At 39.1% G+C, this 12,252-nt stretch overlaps 1 protein-coding gene across 1 annotated transcript in view; it reads right to left on the bottom strand.

Annotated features, from left to right (window-relative positions):
• pip4p2 (phosphatidylinositol-4,5-bisphosphate 4-phosphatase 2) overlaps positions 1 to 12,252 on the bottom strand; it is a 63,424-nt gene that overhangs the window by 33,104 nt on the left and 18,068 nt on the right. Inside the window, exon 3 of the mRNA XM_052023293.1 lies at positions 5,106 to 5,212. Within this exon, the coding sequence (XP_051879253.1) occupies positions 5,106 to 5,212 (107 nt within the window). The remainder of the gene's footprint in view (positions 1 to 5,105; positions 5,213 to 12,252) is intronic.

Here is a 12,252-nt window from a genome sequence, read left to right as displayed (position 1 = left end):
TGGTATATGAGTTCTTTCTTTTCACCTTCCTCCCAACTACTTATTCCATTCTTGATGTGCAGATCAACTATACCAGCTAAAAACAACCAAGCTGCATGGTCATAGAAACCCGCATTACCCTTCCAATATAGTGATTTTACCATTTGCAACACTGCAGAACTTTATAACAGTCACTTCTTTGTTAATAATTTAAGATAGTTAATCTATTGAGACAGTATGGCTAAACAATTTATCTAAATAGTTGAAGAGTTTACTGAAACAGAATCAAGCCACCTGAGCTACAGCTACATTGAACAGTCCAAATTTAAGATATAAAGGTAATTGGGGAGAGCTTAAGAATGGAAATTGAATGGTTAAAAAAAACTTCTATAATAAACAAATAGATTGTAGAGTTCTTCACTCATTTAGTGCCTTAGAGCACAATGCAAGCTCTAAGCTATTAAAGAAACTTCTGACATGTGGCATGACAACAAAAGATTGAAGCACAAGGAAAGACTCATTACTGCCAAGAGTAACCTGAACATTTATGAAGGAAAAAGGTGGGCCACAGTTATTTCGCCAAAAGGCCAAGGTTGTATCAAATGCTGGTGGCAATACAATTGAACAAATGACCCACTTTATAAATCCACATCTGAATGTCATGATCAAATCAATTACTACATCTTGGAGACACAAGAAACTGCAGATGCTGGAATTTTGGATGTTACCTGACTCCAGCCAAGATCTGATCAAGGTTTGAAGGTCAGCACAACATGGTGGGCCGAAGGGCCTGTATTGTGCTGTATTGTTCTATGGTTCTAAGTACATTCTGCTAACAATGATTTAAATTATCTACAAAAACAGCAATTCAAAATGTAATCAATTAACAATAAAATGAAATATTGCTTGTAATACCAATACTATCTTGTGTGCATATTAATTATGTTTGTGTCACTTTATTGAATTTGAATAGCCACAATAAGTGTAAATGACAATCTTCAATAAATCTGCAAAAGAAGTTAATTTCTCTAGAATCTCAAGATACTATTTCTCTGGATTATAAAAAGATTCAGAGCCAGCTGAAAGAGCACCTAATAAACAGCAGACAATGGCATTCTGCTGCCTGAGTTCAGGATGCATATTGGAAGTCTTGACAACAGAAGAAGTTTTCTACCATTCTGGATCAACTTTTGGCACATACAGTATCATCAACATCTACAATGAGCAAATCCTTTCCAGATGAATTCAATGAGCAACTCAGCCCCCTTACCAACTTCCCTCTCAATTAAATATTCTAAATTGTTGAGAACCCAGCCAAATGAGTTCTAACAATGAATAGACAAAAAATATTTTTCATTCTATTGGGGAATCAGTGATGAGAGGGAATCAATTTAATATATTGTCTGAATAAGAAGAAATGTCTTTATGGCTGAATACATTACTTTATCACAGCGAACATTCATGAATTGACTTTTGATGGGAAGAGTGCAACACTATGTAAAGAAAGCTGCTAGTAGGAAGGAGGAATTAAGATGGTATTAATAGCCCTCCTATCTACAACTACCTTATATTCTTAACATACAACTCCTTAAATGAAGCAGAACAAACCCTATGGACTCTGCAAAAGTTTATTTTTGCAAAGAGGAAGCAGAAGAAACTATAGAAAAAGCAAAAGCAAGATTAAACAACCTTTTAAGATGCTTAATATCACATTCCTTGGTGTGACATTCAAATTTCACAAGAATTCCAGATCACTTAACTAGCTGTTCATCAAATAGCTTTATTTTTGGCTATGTATTTTGTAAAGCACTTTAGGACATTTCATTGGGCCAAATCATAATGACCTTTAGCTGGTGGTTCATGAAGAAGCACTGCCTACCTTTAGTTACTCTTCAGCTCTACTCCACCTTCTGTACCTGCACGTTGAAGTGTGGAGAAAAATTGGAGGTCAGATGCTGGTGCATCTCACTCTACCACTGAATTCAATAGAAGAGAACAGATGCAGTGAGCAAAGGGATCAAATGTACTTCTTATCCCTCAGCTTTATGCCAGAGATGGTTGGCAGAAAAAATATCACCTATTTATCTGAATGGATGAAGCTGGGGTTGAGTGGTTCACTTCGTAAAAAATAATTTCTAGTAGTGTATGGTGATTTTAATTACATTTGTATTTTTTTCATAAATGAAAATTTACTTGAACAGTTTTTAAACAAGCAGAGGGTGATGGAAGAAGGTTGTTTCTCAGACTAGAGGCTCATGACTAGTGGTGTGCCTCAGGGTTCAGTGCTGGGCCCATTGTTGTTTGTCATCTACATCAATGACTTAGATAAGAATGTACAAGATATGGTTAGTAAGTTTGCAGGTGACATTAAAATGGGTGGTATAGTGAACAATGAAGAAGGTTATCAAAAATTACAGGGGGACCTCGATCAGCTGAGTAAGTGGGCCGAGGAATGGCAAATGGAGTTTAATTCAGATAGGTGCAAGGCGTTGCATTTTGGAAAGTCAAATCCAGGTAGGACCTTCTCAGTGAATGGCAGGGCCCTGGGGAGTGTTGTAGAACATGATTCACTGAAAGTGGAATCACAGATGGACAGGGTGGTGAAAGCAACTTCTGGCACGCTGGCCTACACAAGTCAGGGCAATGAGTACAAAAGTTGGGAGGTCATGGTGTGGTTGTACAGGATGCTGGTGAGGCTGCACTTGGAGTATTGTGTTTAGTTTTGGTTGCCCTGCAATAGGAAAGATGTTATTAAACTGGAAAGAGTACAGAAAAGACTTATAAGAATGCTGCCAGGACTTGAGGGACCAAGTTATAGGGAGAGGTTGGACAGGTTAGAACTTTATTCCTTACAGTGTAGGAGACGGAGAAGTGATCTTATAGAGGTGTATAAAATCACGAGGGGCATATAGGGTGAATACACACTGTCTTTCCCAGAGCTGGGGTATCAAGAACTGGAGGTAATAGGTTGAAAGGGGAAAGATTTAAGAGGAACATGAAAAGCAACTTTTTTTTATATAAACACAAAGAGTGGTATCCATGTGGAATGAGCTGCCAAAGGAAGTGGTTAAGACGGGTGCAATAACAACTTTTAAAAGACAGTTGACAGGTACATGGATTGGAAAAGTTGAGAAGGTTATGGGCCAAACACTGGCAAATGGGATTAGCTTGGATAGAGCATCTTGTTCAGCATGGAACAGTTGGGCCGATGGGCCTGTTTACATGCTGTATAACTCTATGACATTTCTGACAGAGGTATTTAAAAATAGTTCAAAAGGCATTTGACAGCTCGTTACTGTCAGGGTGTTCTGGGGTGAAACCTCAGGATCCTTTTTTGTGGGATGATTCTCGGGTATGGAGAGTGAGCTTGGCTGGCCCTTCATATCTAGAACAGGCAATCTAGACAGGCAATGTGAGTTTAGCATGGGCTGGATCCAGAGCAACCTGTCCCATTATGATAAAGCACTGTATGTCTGTAAGTGAAACAAAGGCTGTTTTAAGGGTACTTAGCAGAGGTAATCACCATTAATAGAATGTGCAATTATCACAATATGCTATCATGTATGCTGCAAAGTTTTTTTAAAACTATTTTCTCCCAGTTTGTATAACTTTACTAGAGAATGGATTGAAACTCCAATTAGTTGTATCCTTGGCCAGAGATACAACTGTCTGAGAAGAAAAAAGTAAAGTTATCATGCTAAACTTACACAGCATTCTTTTTTTAAATATGTGGTATCATTCAACTTTTACAGTAGATTGAAAAAAGCATTTGCTTTCCACGACAGTATTTTACACAGGTAGAGCTGATGACAATGGAAAAAACAGATACACCGGTTTCTACCCAAAACAGTCCTGCTGGTTTGTCATTGGAGCCATTCTATGGATGCAAAGCTTAGCCATGGTTTTCAGATTTAAAGAAATCCACTCAGTGTTCTTTTTCTTAAAGTGGGGAAAGGTATAATGACAGTTCTGTAATCAGATATATTTGAATATAAATACAGTGCAATCCTTTTCCGTTTGTGGCTTAGTGCAGCTGATGACTTCTTTTAAGAACATGAAGACGTTGTTGCCTGCTACAATATGGATCTACTACAGATTGCCTGATATGACGGGCATCCCCTTGTGGTGGCATGCACATTTAACTTTCACTTTTATGCGAAATGCCACTTTCAGACATTGCAGACAGCGAAACAATGGGGTGGCTATAACATAGCAGTGGCAGGTTTTCTTTGATGATTACATTTTAATGGGTCTATAAGTAAAAATAAAATGGTTTAAGGACCAGCAGTGAAAACATCTTAGCGTAGATTATATCTTTCATTGCTGGGTAGAATGTTGATGACAGATGTATCACAGACCAGCGATCTGTTAAATCACAAAAACATGGTGCATTTCCAGAATTCTGATTCATTACTGCCTGTTGTTCTACAGCTGCAAATTTTTAATCCATCTGGATTTGTGTTCACTTCATTAACCTGTGTTACTTCATTTAAATTATGCAGACTTTTGGACATTTCCAAGGGAACTCTCAATTCAAGCTATTTGTATGGAGCTCCTTAAATGGCAAAAAAAAAGAACAGAGGTGAGGAAGAAATCGGTGGTGATGGTGGGGGGTGGGGGGGGGGGTGTAAATTGGTGGGGAGAGGGGGAAGGGTTTGTTGGAAGTAATATAACTTATTGTGCTCCTAAAAACTGCACATTGCTAAATGCTATCCGCAGAACTCTGACATTTTACCAACACAGTTTGATTAGACAGCTTGTTACTCTTTCATCATTATGTCAAAGGATAAGCGGCAATTTTCAGAAGCATAATCAGGTTTATTATCACTAACTTTTTGTCATGAAATTGCATGGTACTGCTGCAGCAAAACAAGAAGACATAAAATTACTATAAATCACAAAATAAACAAACAGTGCAAAAAAGGAGAAAAAAGATATCACAAAATCAAATAAAGCATTGTTATTGCTTCATTTTGAAATATTTATCTCATTAACTTTGTTAAGTTTCAGTAAAATAATGACATATATCCCTTTTTGCTCAAGAACATATTTTAAGATTTCAGCAAGTTCTTAATTTAAGAATGGCTACTGAAGCCCCAAAAATTAGAATGCAGCTTAATACCAACCAGTTGGGTCTTGGACATCCTATGCGTCGTGATGTGTCCTTGCAAATAAGGAGACAATTGCAAGGACATCGTACATACTTCTTTCCTGCTGGAGGGTTTTTGATTGGCTGGGGGAAAAAGAAAGGAACACAGCTTTAACAAAGAAAAAAGTTTTTTTTAACTAGTTCAAATATCATGCTACAAATCAAGAATCTTACATGATTTGTTCATATTATTATGTACCAAGTACAGAAGTACACAATACAAAAGTTAGAACTGAGAAAACAAAAGATTCTGCTGGATTAACAAATCAGTTCCATCAGGAGATACTGGCAAAATAAATATACGTAGGACTTCTCTCTTTGAAAATCTGAACAAAGTGAGAACTGCAATAAGGATGGAAGACACCTGCTGGAAGAACAAATACAGACAATTCTGCAGTATTCCCAGGAGAATAAATAGCACAGTGCAAAACTGAGTTTTGCCAGCCAGTTTTAAAAAGACAGAGGCAGTCATACTATGGATCATGAATCAGCACTGTGATATTTAATACACTATAAAGAATCTCAAATGCTGCAAAACTGATTGCACAACCAGGTCCTTACAGAAACAACGCCAAGTACACTAATAAAAACTAATTGCTCTATTGCATTCTAGTCCCTATACATAAAAGTCCACAATTTAAAAGATGCAATTCATTACTTCATAGTATCCTGCCAACCTATAAAAAACTATGGATGATATAGTGCAATTGTCTAATTATTTTGCACATTCACTGTTCACTTAATCACAGATTAGGCTTAAAAAAAACAATGTGAACAAGCACTTGCCTTTCTGAACAAGGTTGACTTAGGAACATGGAGCTTTTAGAAATACAATATGGATGTGGTTTGGACTGTGCAAGAATTTACCCCAATAATTTTGCCGGATTCCAATGAGACTAACTATCACATCGCAAATATAAAATGTTTGAACTCTGGATTATGAACCAGTATTGTAAAAACAAATCGTGGGCAATCAAACTTAATCTTAGCACGAGTAATAAATTGCCAGTAGGGAGTACCTTGGGGGTCCTCAACATCAACTCTAGGTCCCATGAATGTCTCATGGCATCAGGTAAAATGTGGACTTAGGTGATAAATTAGTGGTCCTCCATGTTGAGCATCACTTGGAGGAACCACTAAATACAGCCAGGTCACAGAATGTGCTCTGGGTGAGGGGACTTCAATGAAAATTACAAATAGTTCATTTTTCATTTATTGTTGAAATCTGGGCATGTCTGGCATGGCCTGCATTTATTGTTCATGAGAATTAGTGGTGAGCAATCTTTTTGAATCACTGCAGTCCTTCTGGTGAGGGTGTACCCAGTGTGATTTAGACCTCTGCTGATGAAGGGCCAGTGCTATCTTTCTATATCAGGATCGTGTGCAGCTTGGAGAAGAACCTGCAGAAGATGGTGTTCCCACGCACCTGATGCCCTTGTCCTACTAGGTAATTAAGGCAGCAGGCTTTGGAGATGCTGTCGAAGTAATGTAGGTGACCAACTGCAGTGCATTTTGTAGATGATGCATATGCCTCATACAAAGGAAGATAGTTTTGATTTTTGGAGATCAATCAACCCAGCCCCAGGACATCACTGCAGGTGTGCCTCAAAATTTCAACGAAGAGTGTCTCAGTAGAATCACCATTGAATCCCGCAGGACAAATATGTCAGTCTGAGTCTGCAGTAGACGTTGAGCAAGCCCACACATAAAGCTACAATATCTTTTCCTGACCAATCTACCCAAGGTAACTGAATGTGTCTATGACACAGTTAATAGGAGTGACAACAGCACCGTCCTCATGGACACAAAGTCTCATCTTTCAACTAAGATTCCGGCATTTTCACTGCTACTTTTGTCAGGCTATGAGGCAGTATGTGCTTGCATGTGGCAAAACACAAAAAATCCAGGCATGAGCTGATATGTGGCAAGTAACATTTATGAAATCCCAAAAACCATATCCACATGAATTTGCACCTTCCTGAGTCCACACCTCCCCAAATTCAGGCAATAACCATTTGCAATGAGAGATACTCAAACTATTCCAACCATCAACATCCTGTTGGTTCCCATTAACCAAAAGCCCAAGTGGACCATCCACATAAAAACTGTGGATACAAGAGCAAGCCAAAAGCTACATGTCCTGCAGCAAGTGGTTTACTTCCTATTTCAAAACCTTTCTACTCACTACACAGCAGAAGGCTTGATGGAATAGATGCAGTTCCAACAGCACTGGAAAAGCTCAACATAATCCAGGACAAAGCAGCCTACTTGACTGGCAACCCATACCCCACCCTAAATATTCATTCCCTGCACCACTGAAACACCTTGGCTGAAATGTACACCATATGCCAAATGCACTGCACTTATTCACTAGACTGCTCTGACAGCTCCTTCATCACTAAGAAGGGCAAATGCAACCAGTGTAGGGGAACACCAACACCCTAACTTGGAAATACTTTGCCTTTCTTTCATCATTACTGGGTCCAAGTCCTGGATCTCTAATCTCAATTATACTGTGGGAGTACTTTCACCAGAAGAATTGCAGTGGTTCAAAAAGATAGATCACCACTCCCTTCTCAACAGCAATTGGTAACGTACATTTAAAATACAAGAAAACAAGAGCAGGAGTGGACCATCAGCCCTTCAATCCAGCCCCACCATTTAATGGTTGGCCACAGAAGAAGTCTCAATTCCTCTTCTGTGCCATTTCTCCAAAACCCCTCTAGCCCTTGACTTATCAAGTATTTATCCATCTCCACTTGAAATAAGATATTTATTTATTAGTCACTGTATTGTGGAGGGCCGAGGCTGTCACGTGACAGCACGGCCCAGCACCTGGTCGAAAGCCGCACCACTGTCAATCGAGGCCTGGCTCCATCCCCATCCATCAGGGCACACCTGATGACTGGCCTCGGTAAACACCTCTGCGTTTACCCGGGCCACTGGCCTGTTTGAACTACCTGGGCTGGGCCACCCCCAGCCCTCCAGCATGATAAAGAGTGCTCCATGTGTTGGTTCTGCCTCTTTGTTACCCCAGAGGAATCGTGCAACAACGCTGGAGAGACCACTGGTAAGCTGTGCACTTCGACAGGTTTAGAAGCATCTTAAGTTAGGATTCCCGGGGACATGGAGCTGTGCCTGCACTGAGTCAATGGGCAGCGGGTAACATAGTGTTTTTCCTTGATTGTTTGTACCTAGTTCGGGGTGTGTGTGTGGTGTGTGTGTTTTACCCCGTCGCGATTTTCTGGTGCGTGTGTTGCCCTCATTACCTTTTCCCGCCTTTGTCTTTGTAAATAAAATCCTTCTTTGCCAGACTGTGTTCAGAGTCCTTTACCTTCAAGACCTCCAACTTGTCTCATAACAGTCACACATCCATTGAAACACACAGTGAAATGTGTCTTACTGAGAATGTGCTGGGAGCAGCCCGCAAGTGTTGTCACTCTTCTGGCACCAACATAGCAAGCCCACAGCTCCTAACCTGTACTTCCACCATCCTCCAGAACAGAGAATTCCAGAGATTCACCACGTTCTGAGAGAAGTTTTTGCATACCTGTTTTAAGTTACCTGTCTCTTATCTTGCAATCATGTTCCCTTGTTCAAGAGTCTCCCATTAGTGAAAACAACCCAACCTCTACCCTATCAAGTCCCCTTAGGATCTTACATGTTTGAATAAAGTTTCCTCTCATTCTTCTAAACTCTAAGGAATACAGGTCTGAATTATTTAATATTAGGATGATGATTTCATCCCAGGAATTAGCCTGGTGAATCTCCTTTGGACTGTCTCCAAAGCTACTATATCTTTTGAGGTAAGAGGACCAAAACTCTATAGAGTATTCCAGGTGAGGCTACACAAACACCCTGTACAATCGCAACAAAACCTCTCTATACTTAAACTTCAACTCTTTTGTAATGAAGGCTAAAGAGCTGTTTGCCTTTTGAACTACTTGTTGGACCTGCCTGCTAGCTCTTTGGATTGCATGCACTAAGAACACAAAGACCCCTCTGTACTTCACTCACTTGAAGTCTCTCTCCACTTCGATAATAATCTGCCTTTTGATTTCTCTTACCCAAGTGCATGACCTCACACTTCCCCAAATTAAACATCATTTGCCAGTCTTTTGCCCACTCATTCAATCTATATCCTGTTGCAGAATAATCTCAGCATGCCCTTCCAGCTAGTCACTATCATCCTCAAAATTCCAGCACTGTCTAGGACCTTGAGAAAAGAGGGTTTGATGATCAAGAAACTAAACCCAGCAGAAAGTTCATTATCTACATGCAGCAGTAATTCTCTGTCCTCCTGAAAGATTCTGAGACCTGGACCACCTACAACAGGCACCCTAGATGACCAAAAATGCCATCTCTGCAAAACTCTCCAAAGCTATTGACATTACAGGTGGAACCAGGGGCAGAATCTTCTCTCAGGCAAACATCCCCAGCAGTAAAGCCCTGATTACACTTAGTCAATGGTAGACCACATCAAATCTAGTCCAAGGTATATCATGGCAAGGGTTAACTGGATGGACAGAGGAAATGATCCATTCACCATTAGATTACAACAGTGGGGTTTTTCCAAAAGAGAGGTTAAAGTAGTAGTACCATTAGTGTGCCTCTGGTCAGCACTTCCTTGTGGCAGAGGGGTTTAAAATCCCAAGCCATCTTAAATGAAGCAGTGGGTGTATAGAGCTTAAATAAAGAGAAAAAAAATGTAGTTTCCTGTGGATTCAGTTATTTACGAATGAGATTGCAATGCCCTTGACCCTGGATATTTTAAAAACAACAGCCAGGAATGATGTCATATTTTCTACTAAAACAATTCCTCAATCTTGGTATTGATCTTCAGGATTGGACTCAAGAACATTCTTTGGCCTCAATAAACATGGATTAAGTATATCCCTGCCAGAATATAATGTTCCCCTTTAGTCACATACAAAACAAACATGTTCAATAAAGATACAGCTTTTTGCATAGTGTTGGTAGGAATGTTGCTAGGAATAAAGCAGTTGCTGCAATAGAATTTTGAGTAGCAACCAACTAATTCTTTAAATGTTTATGCGCCAAGATTTTTGAATATCCAAAATGATTCAAGATTTGATTTGTATCATTTTAGTATGATATTCCAAACCACACAATGATACACACAGTACAGGCAAACAAATGTATATGCAGAGCCAGTGCCAGCCCTGTAACTAATTAATACAAACCAATAATCATGTATTTTTAGAAATCAAAGACAAATTACATAACCTCTTCTGACAGAACTGATTAATAGTTATCCAGATATCGTCCTATAAAGTTGCCCTTTGCATCTTAAGTAGAAGAGTCACGGAAAACAAAAGGAAGCAGACACATGAAAAACACGATGATGCTGGACGAACTTGGTAGGCCAGGCAGCATCCGTGGGGAAAAGCAGATGGTCAACGTTTCGGGTCAGGATCCTTCTTCAGGATGCTTTTCTCCACGGATGCTGCCTGGCCTGCTGAGTTCCTCCAGCGTCATTGTGTTTTTCATCTAGATTCCAGCATCTGCAGTCCTTTCTCCAGGAAGCAGACACATTGTTTTTCTGCAGTTTCTACAGATCTTCCACTTAAGTTGCAACACTTAGTTGGGTAAGCTCCAGGAAAAATAAAAACAAATCTCTCCACCACAGAATACACCCAAGAATGGATACAAATCAAGCTTAAGAAGGCAACATGGGCATGCCACAGTCTCCACTCATCATTGAGCACTTTCAAGACATGCATGAACTGTTTATCTGTTTAAATTGCTTCTTCAAAAGCAATCAAATTTAAATTCCGGGATATTCCCTGTATGTAGTCATTCTAAAACTTTGATTTTATCAGTTATTAGTCTTCCATAATCAAGAAATATACAGTTTATGTCAGTTGTCCTCATAATTTAACTCTATATTGTTATATTGAATTTTCACTACATCCCCTCTATTGCCAATACCATGTAATGTCCAGTACTGAATACTGCACTCCAAACAGCACATTCAACACTTGCAGAGTAACCCCTACCCTTTTGTTTTCCAGCTTCCTAAAAATAAACAACAGTTTGTATTAGCGTTTTTACTTTAGTACAAAGTTACCCACTATTTATTTTTTTTAATGGGATTATGTATAAGGATGTCTAAATCTCACTATTCTTCCACAGTTCCAAGTTCATTACCATTGAGTAAAAAAAAGATGATGCATGTTGTGTGGCAAACATGGGTGACCTTATTCTTCCCCATAATCTGGCAATGGAACTTTCTGCTTTCATTGTTGACATAACTTAGTGTTACCAGCAACCTTGGCTCTCTACTCCTTACCAAGATCATTTACAGCATGGAACAGTAACAACTGGGAACTTGAGTGTTATGCCCAGGTAAGTATTAAAAGAACTGAGAAAAATCAGGAAGGGGAGGTGAAGAAAGTGTACACTTACAGAAATGCTAACTAACTTAGCCATGCAATGGTGCACATGTTGTTTTATATATTAATGGCACATTTTCAGAGTAGCAGAAGAGGCTAGCAATAAATTAAGACAGCTGATACAAGTTGTACATTTATTTTTTGATGATGGAAGAGTAAGAAGATCAAATCAAAATTTCACAATGACTACAGACAGGGGCATAAACGAGAGTTTAAATTTGAAGGATTCTGAAGGGGTAATATTAAATACATGCATATTATGTACACATGTAGGTTCACAAGTGCTCAATGGTTACTGGAGGTTGGGGTGTGCCTCCCCAATGAGATTGCCTCCAGATGCTTGATGATTAGTCTTGAATTAAATTTATTACATACCAAATTACTGCTTCTGCCTATGATATTCCTCTTACTATGTAATTACTATTTTTATTCCAGCTGCCTGGTCTTGCAGCTGGTAAATGGATATCAGAGTTGAGTGACAAGAGGAAGTATTTAGGAATTAATGATAGGAACTTTGGTATACCCACACTATCCCTTAGCATTTCCTCATCCACAAGTTCCAAACTGATATCCTTGGTTAAAAAAGATAATAATTAAATCAACAATTAAAACTTCTCCAAAGAAACTAAAGTTTTATCCGAATCTACCTTGCATCCAGAATAAATATTATTTCTGGATGGTTGACAGATAATAATAAATTATGGGATC

The sequence above is a fragment of the Pristis pectinata genome, chromosome 9, assembly GCF_009764475.1.
Source record: "Pristis pectinata isolate sPriPec2 chromosome 9, sPriPec2.1.pri, whole genome shotgun sequence".
Classification (NCBI taxonomy): domain Eukaryota; kingdom Metazoa; phylum Chordata; class Chondrichthyes; order Rhinopristiformes; family Pristidae; genus Pristis; species Pristis pectinata.
The sequence above is the reverse complement of the archived record's forward strand: the minus strand, read 5'-3'. Positions and strand labels throughout refer to the sequence as shown.